This window comes from Salmo trutta, chromosome 25 (assembly GCF_901001165.1).
Source record: "Salmo trutta chromosome 25, fSalTru1.1, whole genome shotgun sequence".
NCBI lineage: Eukaryota > Metazoa > Chordata > Actinopteri > Salmoniformes > Salmonidae > Salmo > Salmo trutta.
Genome location: NC_042981.1, coordinates 33944201 through 33970225, shown reverse-complemented (window position 1 = coordinate 33970225; position 26025 = coordinate 33944201). Strand labels below are relative to the sequence as shown.

The window sequence follows — 26025 nt, the reverse complement described above, 5'->3', positions numbered from 1 at the left end:
TGCTTGTATTTCTAGCTCCAATAGTGCAGTAATATCTAACAAGTAATATCTAACAATACACACAACATATACCCAATACACACAAATCTAAGTAGGAATGAATTAAGACTATATACACATGGACAAGCGATGTCAGAGCGGAACGGACTAAGATACAGTTGAATAGTATAGAATACAGTATATAATATGAGATGAGTAATGCTAGATATGTAAACATTATTAAGTGAATAAGATACCATAGAATACAGTTGAAGTCAGAAGTTTACATACACTTAGGTTGGAGTCATTAAAACTTGTTTTTCAACCACTCCACAAATTTCTTGTTAACAAACTATAGTTTTGGCAAGTCGGTTAGGACATCTACTTTGTGGATGACACAAGTCATTTTTCCAATAATTGTTTACAGACAGATTATTTCACTTAGAATTCACTATATGACAATTCCAGTGGGTCAGAAGTTTACATACACTAAGTTGACTGTGTCTTTAAACAGCTTGGAAAATTCCAGAAAATGATGTCATGGCTTTAGAAGCTTCTGATAGGCTAAGTGACATCATAAGAGTCAATTGGAGGTATACCTGTGGGTGTATTTCAAGGACTACCTTCAAACTCACTGCCTCTTTGCTTGACATCATGGGAAAATCAAAAGAAATCAGCCAAGACCTCTGAAAAACCTCCACATGTCTGGTTCATCCTTGGGAGCAATTTCCAAACGCCTGAAGGTACCACGTTCATCTGTACAAACAATAATACGCAAGTATAAACACCATGAGACCACGCAGCCGTCATACCGCTCAGGAAGGAGACGCGTTCTGTCTCCTAGAGATTAACGTACTTTGGTGCGAAAAGTGCAAATCAATCCCAGAACAACAACAAAGAACCTTGTGAAGATGCTGGAGGAAACAGGTACAAAAGTATCTATATCCACAGTAAAACGAGTCCTGTATCGACATAACCTGAAAGGCCGCTCAGCAAGAAAAAAACCACTGCTCCAAAACCGCCATAAAAACGCCAGACTACGGTTTGCAACTGCACATGGGGACAAAGATCGTACTTTTTGAAGAAATGTCCTCTGGTCTGATGAAACAAAAATGGAACTGTTTGGCCATAATGACCATCGTTATGTTTGGAGGAAAAAGTGGGAGGCTTGCAAGCCAAAGAACACCATCCCATCCGTGAAGCACTGGGGTGGCAGCATCATGTTGTGGGGGTGCTTTGCTGCAGGAGGGACTGGTGCACTTCAAAGCCCTGACCTCAATCCAATAGACAATTTGTGGGCAGAACTGAAAAAGCATGTGCGAGCAAGTAGGCCTACAAACCTGACTCAGTTACACCATCTCTGTCAGGAGGAATGGGCCAAAATTCACCCAACTTATTGTGGGAAGCTTGTGGAAGGCTACCTGAAACGTTTGACCCAAGTAAAACAATTTAAAGGTAATGCTACCAAATACTAATCGAGTGTATGTAACTTCTGACCCGCTGGGAATATGATGAAAGAAATAAAAGCTGAAATAAATCATTCTCTCTACTATTATTCTGACATTTCACATTCTTAAAATAAAGTGGTGATCCTAACTGACCTAAGACAGGGACTTTTTACTAGGATTAAATGTTAGGAATTGTGAAAAACTGCGTTTAAATGTATTTGGCTAAGGTGTATGTAAACTTCCGACTTCAGCTTCCGACTTCCTAGTAAAAATTCCCTTGGTCCAGGCTACTGTTGATTGCGAAGATGGAGGCCTTTTTAATTGAAGTAAAACAAAAGTTAGAGTATGCCTATGGTGAAAAGCCTACAAGGCAGGGCTCCAGACTGCGACCATTTCATCACATTTTGCAACCCTTTGACTTGGCTGTATGTATTGGTTGCATCGGTGCGGGCTGCACATTCATTCACCTAACTAAAAACGTGCAATTTTTTAGAAGGCTAAAACCATGATTTGGCCAAACATTAAAGTACATTATCTTCATGAATCCTGTAATAAAAGTGTCCGCTTGCCTGCCCCTGTACCTGTTAGGCTGGGGCCTGCTGCTGTGTCGAGCGAGCTACTCTCTCTTTCTTTCCCGGTGGCAAAAATGCTCAGGGAGAAAGAAAAGTGTTCTGATTGTATAACATTTTTAAATCCAATTGCTGGGAAAACACAGCTGTCCTGTTGTCACAGATGGAGATAGGATGTTCTCATCTTTCTGTAGGTATACTTTTTATTGCTCAACTCTCACTTATGAGCTCAATAGCAACTACAAAGATATTTGATATGGCTTTGAGATACGAAACGCGGAATGCGCATTGGCCATTGTGATTGCATATGGATCGAAGGGGTGGGGGGAGTGGGCAGTAAATAGCATACCTCGATGTCCTGAATAATGGCCAAGTCTACCTTGCTCCCTACTCGTCTGAATCGCTTGGAAGAAACAAACAGAATTCCTCCAACACCTATCGAAAACTACTAAGCTACACTACATAACCAAAAGTATGTGGACTGGACACCTGCTCGTCGAATTTCAAAATCATGGGTATTAATATGGAGTTGGTCCCCCCTTTGCTGCTATAACAGCCTCCACTATCCTGGGAATGCTTTCCACTAGATGATGGAACATTGCTGCGGGGACTTGCTTCCATTCAGCCACAAGAGCATTAATGAGGTCGGGCACTGATGTTAGGCGGTTAGGCCTGCCTCGCAGTCAGCGTTCCAATTCATCCCTAAGGTGTTCGACGGGGTTAAGGTCAGGGCTCTGTGCAGGCCAGTCAAGTTCTTCCACACCGATCTCGACAAACCATTTCTGTATGGACATCGCTTTATGCACTGGGGCACTGTCATGCTGAAACAGGAAAGGGCCTTCCCCAAACTGTTTCCACAAAGTTGGAAGCACAGACTCATCTAGAATGTCATTGTCTGCTATAGCGTTAAGATTTCCCTTCACTGGAACTAAGGAGCCTAGCCCGAATCACGAAAAACAGCCCCAGACCATTATTACTCATCCACCAAACTTTACAGTGGGAACTATGCATTCGGGCTGGTAGCGTTTTCCTGGCATCTGCCAATCCCAGATTTGTTCATCGGACTGCCAGATGGTGAAGTGTGATTCATCACTCCAGAGAACGCGTTTCCACTACTCCAGACTATTCTCAATTGAATCTTATCTTTACTAATATGTAAAATTAGTTTCAATTTAGAATGGCCCATTATCAAATGGGCAGGAACAGGGGCAGGGGCAGGAACAGCGCCGGTTTGTTTTTTCAATCATGCCTGGTTGGCTACTCTCCGGTTATTTCACTCCAAGCATCAACTGTTTGAGGAGCATGCCTGACTCTCACTGTGCGATAGGTGATATTCCGCCCAAACTCTGTATGCCATGGGCTCTCCAACCCTGTTTCTGCAGCTACCCAGTGCTTCATTTTGGAAACCAAGTAACATGTTTTCACAACGAAACGTATTAAACTGTTGACTGACCCTCTCTTCGAGAAAGGAATGAAGGAGAAAGAGGAGGAGATGAATACACAAAGTGGTGAGATATTTTGAAAATAAAGGTAATGAGTCAGCCTATTAATTATGAAAATATAAAAAAATGCCCTATTACTAGGCTATTCAAAATAAAATACAAATTCACTATGATTGTAGGCTAACCATAAGCCACCCTGCACAATCAATGAACCAATAGTATTGCCTAGGCCTATACATTCTCGCCCGGACTTATGAGTAGAAAGATTGGAGCATAGCATAAGGTAAACAGTCCACCCTGTATGCATAACAATACAGTACACACTCAAAGACAATTACTAGAATTTGTTTAATTTTGGAGCATAGGCTAGACCAATTGTGTACTAAAGACATAAGAATTTTTCTTAAAATTGATCATCACAGTGAGGTGAGTTTTAAAAGTAAGATAGGCCTACTGTTTTGATGAGAAGTGTTTGATGTGATTTTAGATTTCATTTGCATTGACGCCAGAGTAGTTAGAAGAACAATAGATCCCTGAATACCAGACCATCAGAACCTGATGGAGGAACAATAGAGCCCTGAGTACCAGACCATTAGAACCTGATGGAGGAACAATAGATACCTGAATACCAGACCATTAGAACCTGATGGAGGAACAATAGAGCCCTGAGTACCAGACCATTAGAACCTGATGGAGGAACAATAGAGCCCTGAGTACCAGACCATTAGAACCTGATGGAGGAACAATAGAGCCCTGAATACCAGACCATTAGGACCTGATGGAGGAACAATAGAGCCCTGAGTACCAGACCATTAGGACCTGATGGAGGGACAATAGAACCCTGAGTAGCAGGCCATTAGGACCTGATGGAGGGACAATAGAACCCTGAGTAGCAGGCCATTAGGACCTGATGGAGGGACAATAGAACCCTGAGTACCAGACCATTAGGACCTGATGGTCGTTAGCGAATTGGGTACTACTAACGCATGTCCAGAGTGCATTATTTTAATTCAGTGTGCATTACAGGAGATTACCGTGACATGGAATTTTACTGCGGTCATGACTCATGACCCGTGGTGGTAATATGGCCACCGCAACAGCCCTAGCCTGGCTACAACGATGATTTAAATTAAAGAACATATCCGATGTAAACAAATTGATTGGTCACGTGATAACGAACTAGAATATATTGGCCAAACGTTAAACTGTCCCCCCAAATATATTTTAAACTTATTGGAGTGTACAGACCACCTTCCACCCTTAAGAGTGTTTTTTTTATCAGTTTAATAACATGCTTAGGGAATGTGATTTTGGGATAGAGGTCATCTTAATGGGAGATTTCAACATTAATTATGAAAATCCTCAAACGGATCACTAATACCTTTGACCTTACACAGATAGTTAAATGGCCACCGGTATGGCTTTTTCTTCTAAAACACAGATTAATCTGGTGTTCAGTAATAAACCAGCGAGAGTGACAATCATTCAGTATGATTACTTGGCTGTCTGACCATAATCTGACACTCATAGCCAGAAAGATTTCTAAGAACAGGTTTAACCTCTCTACTGAACAGGTTTAACCTCTCTACTGGACAGGTTTAACCTCTCTACTGGACAGGTTTAACCTCTCTACTGAACAGGTTTAACCTCTCTACTGAACAGGTTTAACCTCTCTACTGTTAGAAAACCTGATCAGCTCTGGATACCTAAGGCTGAATTAAATGATTTAAGGGAATTAACTGGAATGATCTTCTGTCCTATACAAATGTGGAAGCTGACAGTCAGATGTTTCTATCCACAATCCAGACTACAATAAATGACTTCCTAAAGAAAACCAAATCCAAACCTGACCAAAAGAGCACTCTTCCTTGGCTAAATAGAGAATCTGGAAACTGATGAAAGAACAAGACCATGACCTAAAAACAACGCGGAAGTCTAAATTAGAGCATGACAGACATAGGTTTTACCATGTTGAGAAAGAAGGTGATGAAAGAAATCAGACAGGCCAAGGCCAACTTTTTTTAGTAACAATTGTGAAGCTAAGGGAAATTCAGTCCATAGTAACACTGCAAAAAGACTAGAAATCAATGTGAATGGCAGTTGAACACAGGATGCAGGCAACATAGCAACAGCGTTCAACTCAAAGATGTGTTTGGGCTGGACTCTACCTTTAACAACTACAAAGAGTCACTCATTGGCCCCATTACTAAGGTCACCAACACATCTATTGGTCAGAGGGTGTTTCCAAGGGTCTGGAAGTCAGCCATAATAACACCCATCTTTAAATCAGGTGACCCTGCTGACGTGAGTAACTACAGGCCCATTAGTATACTACCTGTTGTGTCGAAGGTTACTGAAAAGTGTGTAGCAGAACAACTGATTGTCCACCTCAACAACAAGCCCCTTCACAACCCATGCAGTTTGGCTTCAGAGCGATCCACACCACAGAAATGGACAAAGGGGATGTTGTTGGGGCTGTGTTTCTAGACCTGAGGAAAGCCTTTGATACTGTTGACCATGAGGTTCTCATCACTAAAACTGCCTTGAGATGGATGAAATCATACCTCAGAGGCAGAACCCAGTGTGTCAGAGCGAGACATGACGCTACTGAGGCAGCTATCTATGTATCAGAGGACAAGCTCCAGGTAGTATCCGATTTTAAGTACCTTGGCATCATATTTGATTCCAACCTCTCTTTTAAAAAGCAGGTTAAAAAGGTAACTCAAATAACCAAATTCAACCTAGCTAATTTCCAATACATATAAAATTGTTTGACTATGAAGGCAGCAAAGCTGTACTTCAATGCTAGATACTCCCTCACTTAACATACTGCTTGACTAGTTGGGACCAAGCTTGCCGTACAACATTAAAACCAATTCACTCTGTCTACTGTACAAACAGGCTCTCAAAGTGCTTGATAGAAAGCCCAATAAACATCATCACTGTTACATCCTCAGAAAGCATAAGCTCCTTGTCTTGTCCTGCACTGTTGGTTAAGGGCTAAGGGCTTGTAAGTAAGCATTTCACGGTAAGGTCTGCACATGTTGTATTCGGCGCATGTGACGAATAAAGTTTGATTTGATTTTGATTTCATTTGTCTTCAAGATCCTAAATGGCCTAACTCAGCCCCACTTAGTACTTTTGTTAAACAGAAAAGCCAAACCCACGGCAACAGATCCAGATCTGCCGTGAGAGGTGATTGTATAGTTCCCTTAAGGAAAAGCACTTTCAGATAATCTGCTTTCTCTGCGAGAGCTTCCCATGTCTGGAATACACTGTCACCAGACACATGTAGCTGCACCACCTATCACACCTTCACAAAAACACATAAAGACATGGCTAAAGGCCAATCAGACTTGTGAACATAATCCCTAGCTGTGTATTGCCGCTTTCCATGTTATCTGTTGTACTGTATGTATGTATCTTGTGAGGTGTGTAAACACTGTTTGTTGCTTTTATGTATTTTGTTTTGTTGCTTTTTGTGCTATTGTCTGTCTGCGTGCTAGGTGTTGCTTGTCCTATGTTGTCTGTATTGTTATTGTAATCGTTTTTAATAACCTGCCCAGGGACTGCGGTTGGCACTTTTCCTGAAACATTGATGAATGTGCACTGTACCTGAAGAATTAAACTCAATAAAGTGTAAGTAAAGTATTGGACGGTAGGCTATTTTGTATTTTTTTTTTACATGAAATGTACATGACTACTACGAGTGGGTATTATCTTTAGAGTTCATGATCTAGCTGTGTTTTGAGTTTCCACTTCCTCAGGTGGTGAATTAGCCCCAAATCAATCAGCCTGTGACGTTAGAGCACATAAGATGCAGTCAAATTCATCTCTATTGACATTTGTTTTAATACAAATTCAGCCCTATTTTGACAGTAAAATATAAAAACAATAGTATAAGTGTCTATCCAAAATGCATGACAATCTCTAGATTAGGTTGCACATTCAAATGTGTAATCACGTCACAAGATGATGAAACATAGGACAAGCAATGACGTAAATGTAAATGAAACAACGCATTTCCTCAATACCATCTCAGTAGTCTGTAACACTTTTAATAAAGCACTGTAAATGACTTTAGAAGATGATAGGCCCTGAAAATACATTTGTGTGACCAAATCATGGGCTGGTGCCACTAACTGAAAAGGAAAATGTTGGTCTGGAGCCTTGCTACCAGGGGAAAGTCCGCCCATATTGAGAAGTTGTCATATTGTAGTGGACAAAGATGAGCAGAATGTTGGCACGGCCAAATGCAGGCTGCGGTGCAACTCGCTATTCAGGTAGGATGCACTTTTTTCCCTTTGTTTCTTTTATCGTATTTTATAATCATTTGTTTTTTTATCACTGTTATTATTGTAGGCCTATTTATTAATTATTTAAATATGAAACGTGTTTTTTTTTCATTCTCTATGGACTTTATCCAACATGCTATTGTGCCCACCCATAACCACAGTCATACTCTAGATGGACCTGGTTATTACCATGGGCTTTCTATTGACATATCCTCTATTGTTGACGTTGCTTTATCTGATCACCATTATCTGGTCCATTATGCTATTCTGAGAGAGCAACTTGGCATATATAACAAGGCAATTAGAAATACCAGACGGGCTCATTTTTCTAACTTGATCACTAATAATCAGAATAATTTGAGTGTGCTCTTCTCCACCATCGATGGCCTGATAAATCCTACTCCCGCAAACCTATGTGAACTTTCCTCCACATCGAAATGTGATGGATGAGTTTGCGGCATATTTCAGAGATAAGATAACCAACATTAGGCTGGGTATCAGTCAGCCTACCACGCAAAGACAATCTGGATGTATTTTCCCTGGTTGGCACAGACGTGCTCAGGAAAGCGATATCACAAGCCTTCTACCTGCCTTCTCGATCCTATCCCCACCACCTTCTTCAAAACAGTTTTTAATTGCATATCTGAAAAAGTGAAGGCTATTGTTAATCACTGCCTGTTCACAGGCACTTTCCCCACTGCACTAAAAACTGTTATGGTGAACCCTTCTGAAGAAAAGTCATCTATATTCTTCAGCTCTGAGCAATTTTCTGCCAATCTCCAACCTTCCATTCTTACGCAAAATTCTGGAGAAATTGGTTTTCAAACAGCTAAATGTTTTTTTAAGTGCCAACTGTATTTAAAAAAAATCCAATCTGGTTTTCATGCCCAACACAGCACAGAGACAGCCTTAGTTGAAGTGGTAAATGATCTTAGAGCCAACACAGATGCCAAACAGCTTTCTGTTCATGTACTCTTGGATTTAAGTGTTGCATTCGACAATTGTTGACCATGATGTCGTTCTGGACAGATTGGAGAGGTGGGTTGGCCTCTCTGGTTCAGTTCTAAATTGGTTTAGAACCTATTTAACCGGTCGAGAGTTTTTGTCCCCCTTGGTGAACATAACTCAGAGAAAATAGATATCACAAGTGGGGTTCCACAAGGTTTCGAATTAGGGTCTGGTACTGTTCTGTTTACCCCTTGGCAGCGTTATCAGAAGCACGACATTGATTTTCACTGCTACGCAGACGATACACAACTTTACATTTCTGTGTTACCAGAGGATTTTAGCTCCACAGATAAATTATTAGATTGTATAAGTGATTTAAATAGTTGGATGGCTCACAACTTCCTCCAGCTAAATCAAGACAAGACCGAGGTACTTGGAGCCAAAGCACAGGGAGAGAATCTGGCCGCACATTTTAATTCACGGGCAATAAAGATAAAGTACCAGGTAAAAAAACCTAGGTGTCATTTTAGATTCTTAATTTCGAATCACATAGTAGGAATGTGACAAAAATAGCTTTTTACTACTTGATGAACATTGCCACGGTGTGGCTGTTTCTCAGGCTGATACAGAGAGACTCATCCATGCTTTTATTACCAGCAGGCTTGACTACTGTAATGCTCTCCTGTATGGTCTACCCAAAAAAGCCATTGGTCAACTGCAAAATACACAGAATTCTTCAGCACAGGTACTGACCAAGACCAGACGGAGAGCACATATAACACTGGTTTTAAAGTCTGCATTGGCTGCCTGTGAGTTTTAGAATACATTTTAAGATTCTTCTATTGGTTTTTAAATCAAGCCACGATTTTGAACCCCAATACATGTCAGATATGCTTTTGAGTTATGTACCCAGTAGGTCCCTCAGATCCTCTGGCCTTTTTACTATCCCAAAGCCTAGAACCAAGAGGCATGGAGAGACAGCCTTTAGTTACTATGCTCCCAGCCACTGGAACAGCCTGCAGAGAACCTGGGGGAGGCCGAAACTCATTTCAATTAATGATATTCTGTACAAAAATAGGGATACACATTCACAAAGCCACTTCAGCAGAAGCATTGGTGATTGGCCTCCGCCCGTCTGCATTGCTTCAGAAGGCGAAGCCCCAAGCTGCTCAATATGACCACTTCTGTTCCTCCTACCATTTTAAAGACTGGTCCATGTTTACAAATACTCCCAAGACAGGGTTCAGCCAGAGTTTACTGCCCACACACAATCCCACCACTTCCTCCTCACAAATCTGCCCTGCTCTGGGAAGCACTCACACATTAAACACTCAAGCACACTAGCTAAATAACACCCATCTACCCATTCCATTTAGCATAAATACTGTAAGTACATAAATAAGTAGGGCCGGGACGATACCAGTATTGCGAGACTCGTGAGTATCGTAGCAAGGAAACCAAACACAAAGCGGATTTAACTTAGGAAAACAGCCCTAATGTTGGAAACAAACATTGTTGTCCTCCAGAGGCACATTTATTTTCAAAGCTATAGCTGTAATGAATACTCAGGGAGAAAAAGGTGTAGATTCAGGCGCAGAGCGCGGCAGGTGTTTATTTCGCAGAAGGCAGGAACCGTGGTCACAGGCAGGCAACGGTCATACACAGGTAGGCAAACAGGCAGGTGAATCAAAACTAGGACTGAAGGCTATGACTGGTTCTCACAAACGCGCTAGGAAAAGGCTTCGTAGAGTCAAAACCAACAATACCTCAAAGGCACAAACAGAATGAACGGAACTAAATAAGGAGCTGATGAGACCAGGTGAGTAACTAACACAGGTGAAATCAATGAACACAAATGAAAGACAGGGCTACGTTCAAGAACACAAAGAAACAGAACACAAGGTTGACTAAGATAATAAATACAGAACCTTACAATAGCACACAATATTTTATACAGCAGGTTTTTAAAGGACCAAAGAGTACGGTCTGCTTCGTGTTTTCATTGGAAAAAATATTGCGATACTGGTATCGTCCCGGCCCTATAAATATGTACTGCTTGATATGTGTCAAGGTTCTTCATAATGCTGCTTTTTATGTTGGTCTCCAAGTGTTTGTTGAGTTTCCTAAGTAGCTTGGTGTTGTGTTGTACATGTGAAGGGCATGTTATGATCACTTGAAATTTTGTTAAGTGTTTTCCAAGGTAACGTAGTGCATCGTTGTTCATTATAACGACTCTGTTTTTTCTACTGCTACTCAGTCTCTAACACAATATTCCATTGGACATAATTTCACCAGAGAGATTGTGCTTCTAATGCCTTGCAGATAGATAGAAGCCCTACATCAGGGATCATCAACTCGATTCAGCCGCGGGCCGATTTCTTCTTAAGCGGATGGACGGGGGACCGGAACATAATTACAAATCATTTGTTGACTGCAAAATGACCGCAAGAATCCCAAACGGATACCATATTTGACACAAAAATAATAACGTCAAACCTTGCTTCCATTTGTATACGATCACGTATCTCTATTATGCGTGGGATTACTTGGGAACAGAGTCCCTTAATTAAAATCACTTGTAGTTGATTTCCTGGTGTTTTTTATGTCCAACAATAAAAAATAAAAAAATAATAATATATATATATATATATATATATATATATATATAGAGAGAGAGAGAGAGAGAGAGAGAGAGAGAGAGAGAGAGAGAGAGAGAGAGAGAGAGAGAGAGAGAGAGAGAGAGAGAGAGAGAGAGAGAGAGAGAGAGAGAGAGAGAGAGAGAGAGAGAGAGAGAGAGAGAGAGAGAGAGAGAGAGAGAGAGAGAGAGAGAGAGATATTTTGCTCAGAAAACTTGGGGGGTCAAATAAAACTACCCGTGTGACAAATTCGGCCGGTTGTTTAACCCTGTCCTATATGAAGCTCTTACTGTACTCTAGTATTAAACAAGAAGAGATTTAATTGAAGGAGTTCCATGGCACACCATGCTCCTCTATATCTCCCCACAGTTTGAGCATAGAGAACTACGCACTGAAACTTTAGTCTGAAGAGCGTAAAGCCCCAAAGTCTCTGTAGTGACATAAGTGAGTGAGTGATGCCCTGTGCTCACACATTTTAGCAGACTATTTCAGGGGGTAGTAAAAATAGTCTCTTCTCCAAATAGAGTATTTTTCGCACACACACACACTCACACACACACACACACACACACACACACACACACACACACACACCATCAGAGAGACCACTGGTGAAGAAAACGAACATGTCATCTCACCTGCTCTGTACAGAGTTGACTGCGACCTGCATAACGGAAGCGGCTGCCTCCTGGGCCTTGCGGTTGACGTTGCCCAGTGAAGGAGGGCCCATCCCTGGGCCTGCCGGCTGGGGCATACTGGGGGAGCTGGGGGCCATGTTGGGGTAGGGTCGGCTGCCCGCGCCAAGACTGCGGCCCATGGGCATGGGCTGCCCGGGACCCTGGCCGTGCATGGGGCTGCTGGCATTCATACCCAGGCTGTTGGTCATGCCAGGGCCGGGGCCGCTGTAGTTGGCACTGGGGGTTCCGCCGTAGTTGGGTGGACGTGGGTAGTTACCTGAGGACAGAGGAGAAATAGAACATCTGGGAGTTAGCAGAGGCCAGTTTAACAATAACAGTAAGTTCATCCCTCAGCATGAATAAAGTGACAGTTATCTATCTTATGCTAGTTTCATGTAGTCATTTTCTCTCATTCGCTCTGCATCCACCGCAGAGGAGAACCTAGAGGCTTGGCACACAAGGATACTCTTTCTATACATGCTTTACGAGTCAACTGTAAGTTGTGTTAGATAAAAGCGCATGCTAAATGACCATATTATTACATTATGTAGCTACGACGTCACAGCACAAGGATTATACTGTCATAGAAAAATCAACATCATATGTGAAATAGAAGCAAATGTCAGATGAAACAGCATTACTGACACATACTACATCCTTACACTTTTGACTCAATAGCCTCTGTAGGGTGTATCTATGCAATTGTGAATACAGTTGTTTGTTATACTGAAGCCATTGCCATTGATATATTGGCTGCAGATTTGACATCTATGGGAGGGGAGGGATGCTGAATCGCCATGTGAACAATTGCAAAGCTTGACTTTTAGAAACACTTGAGAGCTACTGTAATCTGCAGTAAAGGCTTTCTTCCTGCCCCAGCAGCCATAATGGCACAAGCCTTCCTAACGCACACTTAAACCCCTACATTTTGGCTTAACACACTCCAGAACCAGCTGGAAAAGGAGTCACAAACACAAACATTCAAGAAAACACACACACATGCATGCATGTGCGCACACACCACACACACACAGAAAATGTGGAGTCCCTTTTGTGAAGGGGGCTATTTATTTTGATTTGATTAAGAGTGCTTTAGTCGGGGCTCAAAGCTTAATCCTCTGAGAATATGTCTGGAAAAGGGGATCAAGTCCCTTTAAACCTGAATGAGGAAAGTTCAATGACAATATTCCGCGCATGGAACAGACTCCAAAAATGGAAATAGCTTTTGGTGTCCTCGAGCTGCTTCAGTGGAAAGACATTCCTTATGACGTAAGCCTGCGAGTCCAACAGAAAAAAGAGCTCCCCCGGAGATGGGATTTATATAAAATCAAAACAAGTCTTTCCCATGAAACTCTGCTGCTCCAGTTGAATTTGCCCAGAAAGTGTGATGAAATGTAGTGTAGCAGGAAATGTAGAGTGCCAGATATGTATCTGGGGAGTCTGGCTGATTTGGAACACGGTTGACACCTGTCAAGGGTTTTGGGGCCTCATCGCCAACTTTCCAAGAAAGGAACCGTTCAAAGAAAAAGGTGGTAGGAGGACAAGAACAGGAGGATATATTAAAACATGGATAGGGTGTTTGTGGATGCGTGTGTGGATGCGTGTGTGGATGCGTGTGTGGATGCGTGTGTGGATGCGTGTGTGGATGCGTGTGTGGATGCGTGTGTGCATGTGTGTGTATATGCAGTGAGGCACAGTACCGTTCCACTCTCTTTTCAGCAGTGACATTGTTGAGAACCCTGGGAATCATCTGTCCTGTGGTGTCCTCCATCTCCTCCTCATTGTACAGTACGTGCTGCATCTGAAACGCCTCAGTCAGCGGCCCACACCGCACAGCCGCTGAACCCCAGTCACACTGTTTGGGTTCTGGCTCTGCTCCATTGCTTCTCAGTGCTCTTTTTGTGTGTGTGTGTGTGTTGTTGTGTGAGGCCCATTTGTGTGAGGCCCATCATTGAGGCCCATTTGGATATTCCAACTGGGTTTTTTCCATCTTTAGCATCCAGGCTGCCAATCAGAAAAGAGCAAGAGGCAGAGCCTGTGAAGTTTCCATGAGGGCTAGGGTTTCCTAATCTGCTGTGGTTTACACTTCCACAAACGTCACCGTGAGAGTCGTATGGGCGAGGAAGGATCACATAAAAGTGGACTTGTTCTTCACAGAGTTCATCAATCATACTGTATTGACATTTAAGAGACTATCTTCAGTTTAAGAGCTATGTTTAAGGGGACCAGAGATACCCTTCAAGCAGCTGTTTGAGAAAAAATATTGGTTGTATTCAAAAAAAATTTGACAAGAAGGATTTACATTCAGCTTTCCTGTGAGGTGTTCTTCTTCAGCGTGATAATAGTTAATTTCCAAGATGGCTGGTAATGCAGCTGGTGCCATGCCAGGGTGCTACTTCAGGGGGGAGTAGTGTTGCCGCTCCCTGCTCCGCTCTGTTCTCTACAGCCACTGAGGGGCCCATCTCTTACCCAGAATACCACTACATGATCCAGGGCTGCTCTGCGGGGCCTCTCGTCCTCATTCAGACTTTTACACAGCACGCACACACCTAAGCATCAGGTTTATCCGCTCCTTTTGCTGTTTAGGCACATTTACAAGCAAAACAGAGAGAAAAAGCGGCAGAGAGATATAATTTCTCCTCCATACTTTACTATTCTCCTGACCCAGCCCTCCCTGCCGTCTCAGGCTGCGGTTGCCATTGGGAGGTGTGGTATTTATAACCGACAGAGAGAGGCAGAGAGAGGACTGCGGTGTGATACCAATTACATGGAAATTCCAGGCATGGTCATGCATTCTGAGGCGCTGTTGCCAAGCTGTATTTAATCTCCACACTCCTGCGGGAAAAGGAGGACTGTGACCGAACAGATTACAGACACTGCTTCCTCAGCAGACTGGATGCAGCGTTGCTAACAACCGGCTCACCCATCCCTGGCTTTGGCAGGAATCTGTGGACTCCATCACTCAGGAACGTAACGCAGATTACACAGCAGTAGTCTACAGCTGCAGGACATAGAGAATGGCCAGAGTTGCTTAGCTAACGTTAAAAACAAACGGTATAGTATGTTGCTGAACACAAACAAATGCGGGGCATGACAGCGTTCTTTTGGAGAGAAGAATTATGGGTAAAAGTGATTTTTTTTCCCCTTTTCTATTTCTCAGAAATTCTCTCAAATTCTCCCTCCTTCTCACCCGCCTTCCTTTCTCGCTCTCTTCGCCCTCCCTCCCTCTCTTCTGGCCCGAGGCCCCAGGTAGATCCTCTCAGAGCCACCTCAGCATCTCTCTCAGCAGGGCGTCTGTGGTGCAGCAGGTGCGGAGCACCTCAGGGCTCCGTACTCGGTCCAACCCATTTCCCAAAACCTCCACTGCCCCTGCGGCTCTGTGGGATTGAGCTCTCCTTTTACCAAATAAGGTAGAAGGGCTCAGCAAAGCACCCAGGCTCACAAACTGCTGTCGAAAGCATGGCTATTACCAGTGGGGTACTTAACCTTGGAGCGGTGGGGGTGAGAGTGGGATGTTAGCTGTGGGAGAGGCACAGCAGGCTCTTCCTCTTTTCACTGACTCTGTCTTACAGCACTCCACATAGCTCAGGTCTGTATCTACTGTAGTGTACATGGCTTATAGAGCACGTCTGCAGAGCAGCTGCGGGAACAACTGGAGGTACTTGAACAGAGCCTGGTATCAACAAACTGTACAAGATCATGCTGAAGAACTTGGGCCTCTTGTGTTTGAAAGGGGGTTCAGAGGGCGGTCAACATATTTCGTAGTTAAACATTGTAAGTGGTCAACCCAGATGCTGTACCTCATTGCGTTAGTAGAGAGGAGGTAGGTGGATTTCCTTGTGCTGACCTGAAGGTTGTAGTATCCTGTCCCTTGATAAGAGACAAATGCTGTCGCATTTAAGTTACACAATGAAACATGAGACGGTTTTCATGTTCTTAGCCAGAGTACAAGCTCAGCGTGTCAGTTTGTGTCAGCGACGAGAGAGAGAGAGAGAGAGAGAGAGAGAGAGAGAGAGAGAGAGAGAGAGAGAGCTAGAGTGTAGAAAGAGAGCGTGTATTGGTGATACACACACACTGATGTGTGTTCAGTTGTTCACAGCCTGAGGCTTGGATCTTCTAGCAGTGCCAAGACTGGCCAAGAAAAACAGAGTGCAGGGATCAGGAACTTGGAGTGCGTTTCCATGTTGGTTTAATGGGTTAGTAATTTTGTGGCACGGGAGAGACGGGAAGCAGATGGAGCCGTCATTAAGAACAATGAGCAGCAGCTGCCTGGCCTGTTCACCTCAGCCCAAGCCCCAGCCAACACAGACCAGTCTGAGCAGCCCAGCCTGAACAGGCCAGCCTGAACAGACCAGCCTGAACACACCAGTCTGAACAAACCCTTTCATAACCAGGGCCCAGAGCCCACACCGCACCCCCACCACCAGGGCACTGCCACCGCCTGGGGGATCCATGGACCCACTCCAACACACATGTTCCTCAGGGGGGGTCTGTGTGCTTGTGTGTTGAGAGAGAGAGAGAGAGAGAGAGAGAGAGAGAAAATGAAAAGAGAGAGAAGAGCGTGTGTATGTGTGTGTACTCTGTCTTTAGAGTGTATGGGGGTGGAGGGGTTGGCTTGTCACTGGCAAGAACATCCCTCCTGTCAGCTGTGCAGCGTTTCACGCTCATCCGACTCCAGACTTTTTATATTTCAGTTTTGTTCTGCCTCAGCCACTGGCTGTCATCCCAGCTAAGTCACATTAGCACATAAGAGTGGGTGGAGAGAGGCCAAATACCACATGCATTAGAGCTATTAATCAACATGAACTAATGTCAGGGTCTCGGCGATATTAGAAAAACACACACATGGACGGTGCCTTCATCACAGCGACACATTAGAGCACACATTACTAATACCCCCAAATTTCCTTTGGTGCACATCCAGGGGAACTAAACACAAAAGCAGATGCAAAGATATGGGAGTGACTGCTGCTTTCTAAAGCCGTGATAGAGAACACTCAACTCTAAGAGCCTGTTTAATTGCACAGAGCTATTCTAAGAATTTTTCCCACCAAGTGCTGAAATGGACTGGTGTGTTTTGGAAGACTTTTTGACCGGGGAAACGATAGCCAGCATATCTGACAGGTTACTGGTTTAAAATACACTTAATTCACACTATAACTTATGTGTTTGGTCAAATTAAGTGATCACAGACCATAGCTGTGTTCGAATACCCATACTAAGGTAATGTATACTACATACTTAATGAGTACAGTACCAGTCAAAAGTTTGGACACACCTACTCATTCAAGGGTTTTTCTTAATTTTTTACTATTTTATACATTGTAGAATAATAGTGAAGACATCAAAACTATGAAATAACACATATGGAATCATGTAGTAACCAAAAAGTGTTAAACAAATCAAAATATATTTTTGATTTTAGATTCTTCAAAGTAGCCACCCATTGCCTTGATTACAGCTTTGCACACTCTTGGCATTCTCTCAACCAGCTTCATGAGGAATGCTTTTCCAACAGTCTTGAAGGAGTTCCCACATATATTGAGCACTTGTTGGCTGCTTTTCACTATGCGGTCCAACTCATCCCAAACCATCTCAATTGGGTTGAGGTCGGGGGATTGTGGAGGCCAAGTCATCTGATGCACTCTCATTATTGGTCAAATAGCCCTTACACAGCCTGGAGGTGTGTTTTGGGTCATTGTCCTGTTGAAAAACAAATATAGTCCCACTAAACCAGATGGGATGGCATATCGCTGCAGAATGCTGTTGTAGCCATGCTGGTTAAGTGTGCCTTGAATTCTAAATAAATCACTGACAGTGTCACCAGCAAAGCCCCCCCACACCATCAAACCTCTTCCTCCATGCTTCACAGTGGGAACCACACATGCGGAGATCATCACCTACTCTGCTTCTCACAAAGACACGGCGGTTGGAACCAAAAATCTCAAATTTGGATTTCCACCAGTCTAATGTCCTTTGCTCGTGTTTCTTGGCCCAAGCAACTCTCTTCTTATTATTGATGTCCTTTACTAGTGGTTTCTTTGCAGCAATTCGACCATGAAGGCCTGATTCACACAGTCTCCTCTGAACAGTTGTGTCTGTTACTTGAACTCTGTGAAGCATTTATTTGGGCTGCAATCTGAGGTGCAGTTAACTCTAATGAAAATATCCTCTGCAGCAGAGGTAACTCTGGGTCTTCCTTTCCTGTGGTGGTCCTCATGAAAGCCAGTTTCGTCATAGCGCTTGATGGTTTTTGCGACTGCACTTGAAGAAACCTTTAAATGTCACGTCCTGACCAGTAGATGGGGTAGTGGGGTCAGGACGTGACAGTTTTTGTGTATGTGAATGTTTGATTGTTGATTTGGGACTTCCAATTGAAGGCAGGTGTGTTGAGTTGCCTTTGATTGGAAGTCCTATATAGGTGTGTGTGTTTTTCTTTGGGGTTGTGGGTGGTTGTTTTTGCACTGCGTTTCATAGCCTGCAGAACTGTTGCTGTTGTCACCTTTATTGTTTTTGTTAAGTGGATGCTTTACTCCTTATTTGAAATTAAATATGAGTATTCACATACCTGCTGCGCCTTGGTCTTCTCTCCATGACAACTGTTGTTACAGAACCACCCACCAAACCAGGACCAAGCAGCAGAAGAGGAGGAAGCCACAGGAGAAAAAAAAGGAGGAATGGACATGGGAGGACGTCCTGGATGGCAAGGGAGCCTACACCTGGGAAGAGATCCTGGCTGGAAGGGATCGCCTCCCATGGGAACAGGTGGAGGCACTCAGGAGAGTGGAGGCAGCTGGACAGAGGAACCAACGGGAATGTTTTGCTGGAACACGGTTGGGTAGGAAACCCGAGAGGCAGCCCCAAGATTTTTTTTGGGGGGGGCACACGGGTAGCTTGGCCAGGCCAGGGAAGAGCCGTAAGCCAGCTACCCGTGATTACAGGGAGGTGCGTATGAGGTGGAGGGCGCCATGTTACGCTGTGGTACGCACCATCTCGCCTATACGGACGCACAGCCCAGTTCGCCCAGTACCAGCGCCCCGCAGGTGCCAGGGCAAGGGGAGCATCGAGCCGGAAGGGGTGATGCCAACCCTGCACTCAAGACCGCCAGTGCGCCCTTTCGGTCCGGTGTTTCCCGCTAGACGCACTAGCATGGAGGTGCGTGTCTCCAGGCTGGCAAGTCCAATACCAGCCCCACGCATCAGGAGTCTAGTGCGTCAGCCCAGCCTCGCCAGTCACCAGAGCTGCCCGCCAGTCAACAGTCAGAGCTGCCCGCCAGTCAACCATCACCAGAGCTGTCCGCCAGTCAACAGTCGTCAGAGCTGCCCGCCAGTCAACAGTCGTCAGAGCTGCCCGCCAGTCAACAGTCGTCAGAGCTGCCCGCCAGTCAACAGTCGCCAGAGAGGTCAGACTGCGCTGAACTGCCGGAGTGGCCAGACTGCGCTGAACTGCCGGAGTGGCCAGACTGCGCTGAACTGCCGGAGTGGCCAGACTGCCCTGTACTGCCGGAGTGGCCAGACTGCCCTGTACTGCCGGAGTGGCCAGACTGCCCTGTTCTGCCGGAGTGGCCAGACTGCCCTGTTCTGCCGGAGTGGCCAGACTGCCCTGTTCTGCCGGAGTGGCCAGACTGCCCTGTTCTGCCGGAGTGGCCAGACTGCCCTGTTCTGCCGGAGTGGCCAGACTGCCCTGTTCTGCCAGAGTGCCCGGCCTGTCAGGATCTGCCCGAGTGGTCCTCCTGCCCTCCGGTCCAGCCCGAGTGGCCCTCCTGCCCTCCGGTCCAGCCCGAGTGGCCCTCCTGCCCTCCGGTCCAGCCCGAGTGGCCCTCCTGCCCTCCGGTCCAGCCCGAGTGGCCCTCCTGCCCTCCGGTCCAGCCCGAGTGGCCCTCCTGCCCTCCGGTCCAGCCCGAGTGGCCCTCCTGCCCTCCGGTCCAGCCCGAGTGGCCCTCCTGCCCTCCGGTCCAGCCCGAGTGGCCCTCCTGCCTTCCGGCCCAGCCAGAGTGGCCCGCATGCCTTCCGGCCCAGCCAGAGTGGCCCACATGTCTTCCGACCCAGCCAGAGTGGTCCGTCTGCCAGGGTCAGCCCGAGTGGCCCGTCTGCCCGGCGCAGCTATCGGCGCCAACAAAGTGGGCGACGTCGAAGGTGGAGCGAGGTCCACGTCTTGCACCTGAGCCACCTCCAGGATAGGTGGGTTGGGGAGGGAGGGTGTAGCACAGTGCCGTCGGTGACGGCAGCCACCCTCACTTCCCTCCCTTATTGTTTAGGTGTTAAATTTTGTTGGGGATTTTCTTGTTTTCCTTTTTTAGGTGCATCCCGGCGTCTGCACCTTGAGGGGGGGGTACTGTCACGTCCTGACCAGTAGAGGGGGTAGTGGGGTCAGGACGTGACAGTTTTTGTGTATGTGAATGTTTGATTGTTGATTTGGGACTTCCAATTGAAGGCAGGTGTGTTGAGTTGCCTTTGATTGGAAGTCCTATATAGGTGTGTGTGTTTTTCTTTGGGGTTGTGGGTGGTTGTTTTTGCACTGCGTTTCATAGCCTGCAGAACTGTTGCTGTTGTCACCTTTATTGTTTTTAAGTGGATGCTTTACTCCTTATTTGAAATTAAATATGAGTATTCACATACCTGCTGCGCCTTGGTCTTCTCTCCATGACAACTGTTGTTACATTAAAGTTCTTGAAATTTTCCGGATTGACTGACCTTCATGTCTTAAAGTAATGATGGACTGTTGTTTCTCTTTGCTTATTTGAGCTGTTCATGCCATAATATGGACTTGATCTTTTACCAAATAGGGCTATCTTCTGTATACCACCCCTACCTTGTCACAACACAACTGATTGGCTCAAACACATTAAGAAGGAAAGAAATTCCACAAATTAACTTTAACAAGGCACAACTGTTAATTGAAATGCATTCCAGGTTATGAAGCTGGTTGAGAAAATGCCAAGTGTGCAAAGCTGTTACGAAGGCAAAGGGTGGCTAACACTTTTTTGGTTACTAAATGATTTCGTGTTATTTTATAGTTTTGATATCTTCACTATTATTCTACAATGCAGAAAATAGTAAAAATAAAGAAAAACCCTGGAATGAGTAGGTGTGTCCAAACTTTTGACTGGTACTGTATGTACTACATACTATTAGTTCATTTTAGTATACTTTAAAATAACTTTATCCTTTCAGTTGAGCGTACTAGCGCCAGGCCTGTCTACTGGAAGTTGATGCTTTTGCTATGCAACCCCTTGCTAGCTTGTTATCATAACAAATTACTAGCAAGACATAATAACTTTGGGTGTGTTCGTAAATTCAATATGGGGCCGTTCGTAAATTCAGAGCGTTGTCAGATTGTCCGTTCGTAAATTCGGGGCTTTCAACGTGCACACTGGATGCTCTGGCCGAGGAGTAGGGTTGATCCGAGCGTTCTGACCTCACAACGGCAGTCAAGCACCCAAGCTAATTGGCTAACGTTGGTTAGCTTGCTAGCTACTACCAGACACAAATGAGAGAACACCTCACTCTGACGATTTTACTCACACTAGCAGAGCTGGTTAGGCTGTTTTCATGTTATCCAGAGCGTCGGTGACTGTAACTGTGGTGCTGGCAACAATTTAATTCCGCTTTTTTGCCAACGTTTACTGACACCGGCCATATTCAACGGTTGTTGTGAGTGTTCGTAAATTCATCAGTTATTCTGTGCTCTGGCACACTCAAATGAGAGTAGCCAGAACAAATGTATAAACACACCCGAATTAACAATGTCCATTGAGAACGCACAACAACTATACCATTTAGCTAAGCTAAGAATGATGTGAATAATCAAGTCAATAAATGTTGGCTAGCTAGTTAGATCGCATGTAGTTAATATACTGGCAAGTTCGATGTATTAGTAGCAAACTCGTTAGGTAGCTAGCTAACATACCGGCACATACTGCTGTAATGATATGCTATGTGTTTCGTGAGGACAGCGTAGCTTACAAATTGTCAGCCAACATAACGTGTAACGTAACTTATTTGAAAAGTCATTACTTTAATACATTGCTCAACATTTTCTTAACATGTTTCCATAATTAGTTAAAGCAATGAATTTGTATCCGCTCTCATCGGACTTCGGCAGCATATTTTCCGCCATTTTCTGTAAATCTGAAAATGTTGTGAAGCAACGCACATTTTTGGAAGAATTGCATTATGGGCCCTAAAAGCACGGAAATAGTGTCTACTGCTTGTATACTTCGTATTTTGGAGAATGTAGTACAACATCCGGGAACATTTGGCATACTAACTACAGTATATCCATACTATGACCAATAAGTACACTATATACTCAATTTATGTCACAAATAGCACGGTTAGTGGGGTTAGTATGAGTATTCGAACACAGTTTATGACTCCTTTTTCAAACCATTCTGTGATTTTATTTGACCAAGGGGGAAAGACTATGGTACGAATACTGCAATGTGGGTCTGATTGAGATGCACTCTCAGACTATAAGTATCCTCTCTACTGTTTCCCACAAGTCTACCACAGGTCAAAAGATGACAACATCAAACTGACCTCCTCATTGGCTTTAATGACGTTGGTGGGCAGTATAAAACACTCCAACCCATTTCTGTGGGCAACTTAAAAATACTGAACCCAGTAATGGATTGAACAGCATCATCACTGAGCTCAGAAAACATGTTTTATCAGCCGGGTCTGCCACGTCAATCTGTCTTTAATCCAATAATGATATAGGCATGGGTAGCGTCTAGAGTTCAAGTGCTTCATGAATATTCTGACGAATGGCTTAATCCCATAGTGAGGGGGGGAGAAAGAGAGAAAGAGAAAGAAAGAGAGAAAGAACCAGCTCCATGCTATTGTTTCCTTAAAATACTATGTAGAGAGTTGACATTTATGTCAAGGTCCACAACATAAAATGTCTTAAGTGGCTGCCAAGTAGTGCTGGTTGAATATGGAAATACTAATGCCATTCCTTAGTAAGTGGATCCATTTAGAGGGATTCTTACTCATGAGCTACTCTTACTGTATACCAAAGTTACTAACTGTCCTGTTATATACACTACATGACCAAAAGTATGTGGACACCTGCTCGTCGAAGATCTCATTCCAAAATCATAGCAATTAATATGGAGTTGGTCCCCCCCTGCTATAACAGCCTCCACTCTTCTGGGAAGGCTTTCCACTAGATGTTGTAACTTTGCTGCAGGGACTTGCTTCCATTCAGCCTCGAAGAGCATTAGTGAAGTTGGGCGATTAGGACTGGCTCACAGTCAGCGTTCCAATTCATTCCAAAGGTGTTCGACAGGATGAGGTCAGTGCTCTGTGCAGGCCACACCGATCTTGACAAACCATTTCTGTATGGGCCTTGCTTTGTTCACAGGGGCATTGTCATGCTGAAACAGGAAAGGGCCTTTCCCAAACTGTTGCCACAAATGTAGCGTTAAGATTTCCCTTCACTAGAACTAAGGAGCCTCGCCTGAACCATTATACCTCCTCCACCAAACTTTACAGTTTGCACTATGCATTCGGGCAGGTAGCGTTCTTCTGGCATCTGCCAAACACAGATTCGGCCGTCGGGTTACCAAATGGTGAAGCATGATTCAGTCCAATGGCGGTGAGCGTTACACCACTTCAGCTGAAGCTTGGCATTGCACATGGTGATCTTAGGCTTGTGTGCGGCTGCTCGGCCATGGAAACCCGTTTCATGAAGCTCCCGAGGAACAGTTCTTGTGCTGACGTTGCTTCCAGAGGCAGTTTGGAACTCGTTAGTGCGTGTTGCAACCGAGGGACGACGATTTTACGTGCTTCGCGCTTCAGCACTTGGCGGTCCCGTTCTGTGAGCTTGTGTGGCCTACAACTTTGCGGCTGAGCCATTGTTGCTCCTAGACGTTTCCACTTCACAATTACAGCACTTAGTTGACCCGGGCAGCTCTAGCAGGGCAGAAATTTGATGAGATGACTTGTTGGAAAGGTGGCATCCTATGACGGTGCCATGTTAAAAGTCACTGAGCTCCTCAGTAAGGCCATTCTACTGCCAGTGTTTGTCTATGGAAATTGCATGGCTGTGTGCTCGATTTTATACACCTGTCACGAACAGGCGTGACTGACATAGCCGAATCCACTGCGTAGATAGTGTAAAGGTAGATAAGTATAATGAAACAACAGCTGTCGTACTCCTACCTTGGGGTCCATACTGGTTTGCCTGGGATCCCTGGGGTCCGTAGGGGCCACTGGAGCCACCCTGGAGGTAGGGCCTGGGCCCCATTCCTGGGTATATTTGTCCTACAGGACCAGGACCAGGAGAGGGGTGAGGGGACATGGAAGGCCCAGACTGAGGTGGTGGTGGTGCAAACTGGGAGCCAGACTGGTTTCTCTGCATGTTGGACATAAAGCCTGGAACACACAGAGAGACAGCACTGACAACGGACTGTGCTTAAGAGTATTGCAGCCTACGTAGACACACATAAAGACACACACACACAAACAAACCTCCTTTCTGTAAAGAGTTAAAGATCCACTCTTTATGCAGGGCGAAACAGGTGACTTGACGCATCTGTTCTCTCCTAACCTCCCTCTAAAGCTGTGATTGGGTGTAGAGGGGTGAGCCTGACAATACTATAATCCTCTATAATGTCTTTAGGTCTTGTTACTCGAAGATAGTCATCAGATTGTTAGTATGGCAAGCTGGCAGTGCATTGTGTGTAAGGCCGTATATACTGATACACTGTACATCGATAGGACTGGAACAGCCAGCGGAACAACCGATACACACACACACAAAATCGACTGGGCTTTGTGTGTGTGTGTGTGTGTGTGTGTGTTTGTGTCATTATAATAATCACAATAATTTGGTGCGTGCTTATATTGGTCCTGTTTCACACATGTACACGTGTGTATTATACTGTAAGCATGTGTGAAATGGAAATGTGTTTTTTGTACACCACGTGTACAATTATTAGGCAAATTGTATTCCTCGGGATTAATTTTATTGTTGAACAAACACAATGCTCTCAGTCAATCCAAAATGTTATTGAACCTCAAACCTGAGGTTCAATAAAAAGTAAAAAAAGTAAAAGTGAGTTTAAAGTAAAAGTGAGTTTTGTCTTTCTCAGGGAAATATTTAAGTGTGCACAATTATTAGGCAACTAAATTACAAAAATAATTTCTCTCAACTCACTTGTTTATTCTCAATTTTTAGAGTAAGTGAAACAGATAAGTAACACAAAATGACAATTATATAACATTTTTGGCCTTTCAAAAATATTCAGTGACCAATATAGCCACCCTTATTTTCAATAACTGCCATGAGCCTTCCATCCATGGAGTCTGTCAGTTTCTTGATCTGTTCACGATCAACTTTCGCTGAAGCAGCAACCACAGCCTCCCAAATGCTGTTCAAAAAGGTGTATTGTCTTCCATCACTGTAAATCTCACGTTTGAGAAGGGCCCACAAGTTCTCAATAGGATTTAAGTCAGATGAGGAAGGGGGCCAGGTCATTATTCAGGCATCTTTGAGGCCCTTGCTGGCTAGCCAAGCAGTGGAGTACTTGGATGCATGTGATGGAGCATTGTCCTGCATAAAGATCATGGCCTTCTAGAATGCTGAGGACTTCTTCCTGTACCACTGTTTGACGAAAGAATCTTCCAGAAACTGGCAGTATGTTTGGGAGTTGAGTTTCATTCCATCTTCAACCCGAAAAGGTCCAACTACCTCATCCTCAATGATAGCAGCCCATACCAGTACCCCTCCTTCACCTTGCTGGCACCTGACTCAAAGTGGTGCCCTGTGTCCATTACTGATCCAGCCACGGGCCCATCCATTTGGTCCATCAAGAGTCACTTTCATTTCATCTGTCCATAAAACCTTATTCAGTGGTGGTCTTGTTTCAGTCTTCTTGACCTTGTCCGTGTCTCTGAGCACTTGACACCTTGTACTTCTGAACACTCCAGGTAGGTTGCAGTTCTGGAATACGGTGGCACTGGAGGATAATGGGTTCCTGGTAGTTTGACGTTTAATTCTTCTCAAGTCTTTTGCAGTTAATTT

The 26025-nt window shown here is 44.5% G+C and overlaps 1 protein-coding gene across 5 annotated transcripts in view; it reads right to left on the bottom strand.

Annotated features, from left to right (window-relative positions):
* LOC115162467 (AT-rich interactive domain-containing protein 1B) overlaps positions 1 to 26025 on the bottom strand; it is a 227254-nt gene that overhangs the window by 45600 nt on the left and 155629 nt on the right. For 4 of the 5 annotated variants that reach the window (XM_029713784.1, XM_029713786.1, XM_029713785.1 and 1 more), the window contains 2 exons: positions 24162 to 24374; positions 11956 to 12271 (listed from right to left, as the gene is read on the bottom strand). In XM_029713784.1, the coding sequence (XP_029569644.1) occupies positions 11956 to 12271; positions 24162 to 24374 (529 nt within the window). The remainder of the gene's footprint in view (positions 1 to 11955; positions 12272 to 24161; positions 24375 to 26025) is intronic. The other variant, XM_029713789.1, reaches the window with a different exon arrangement.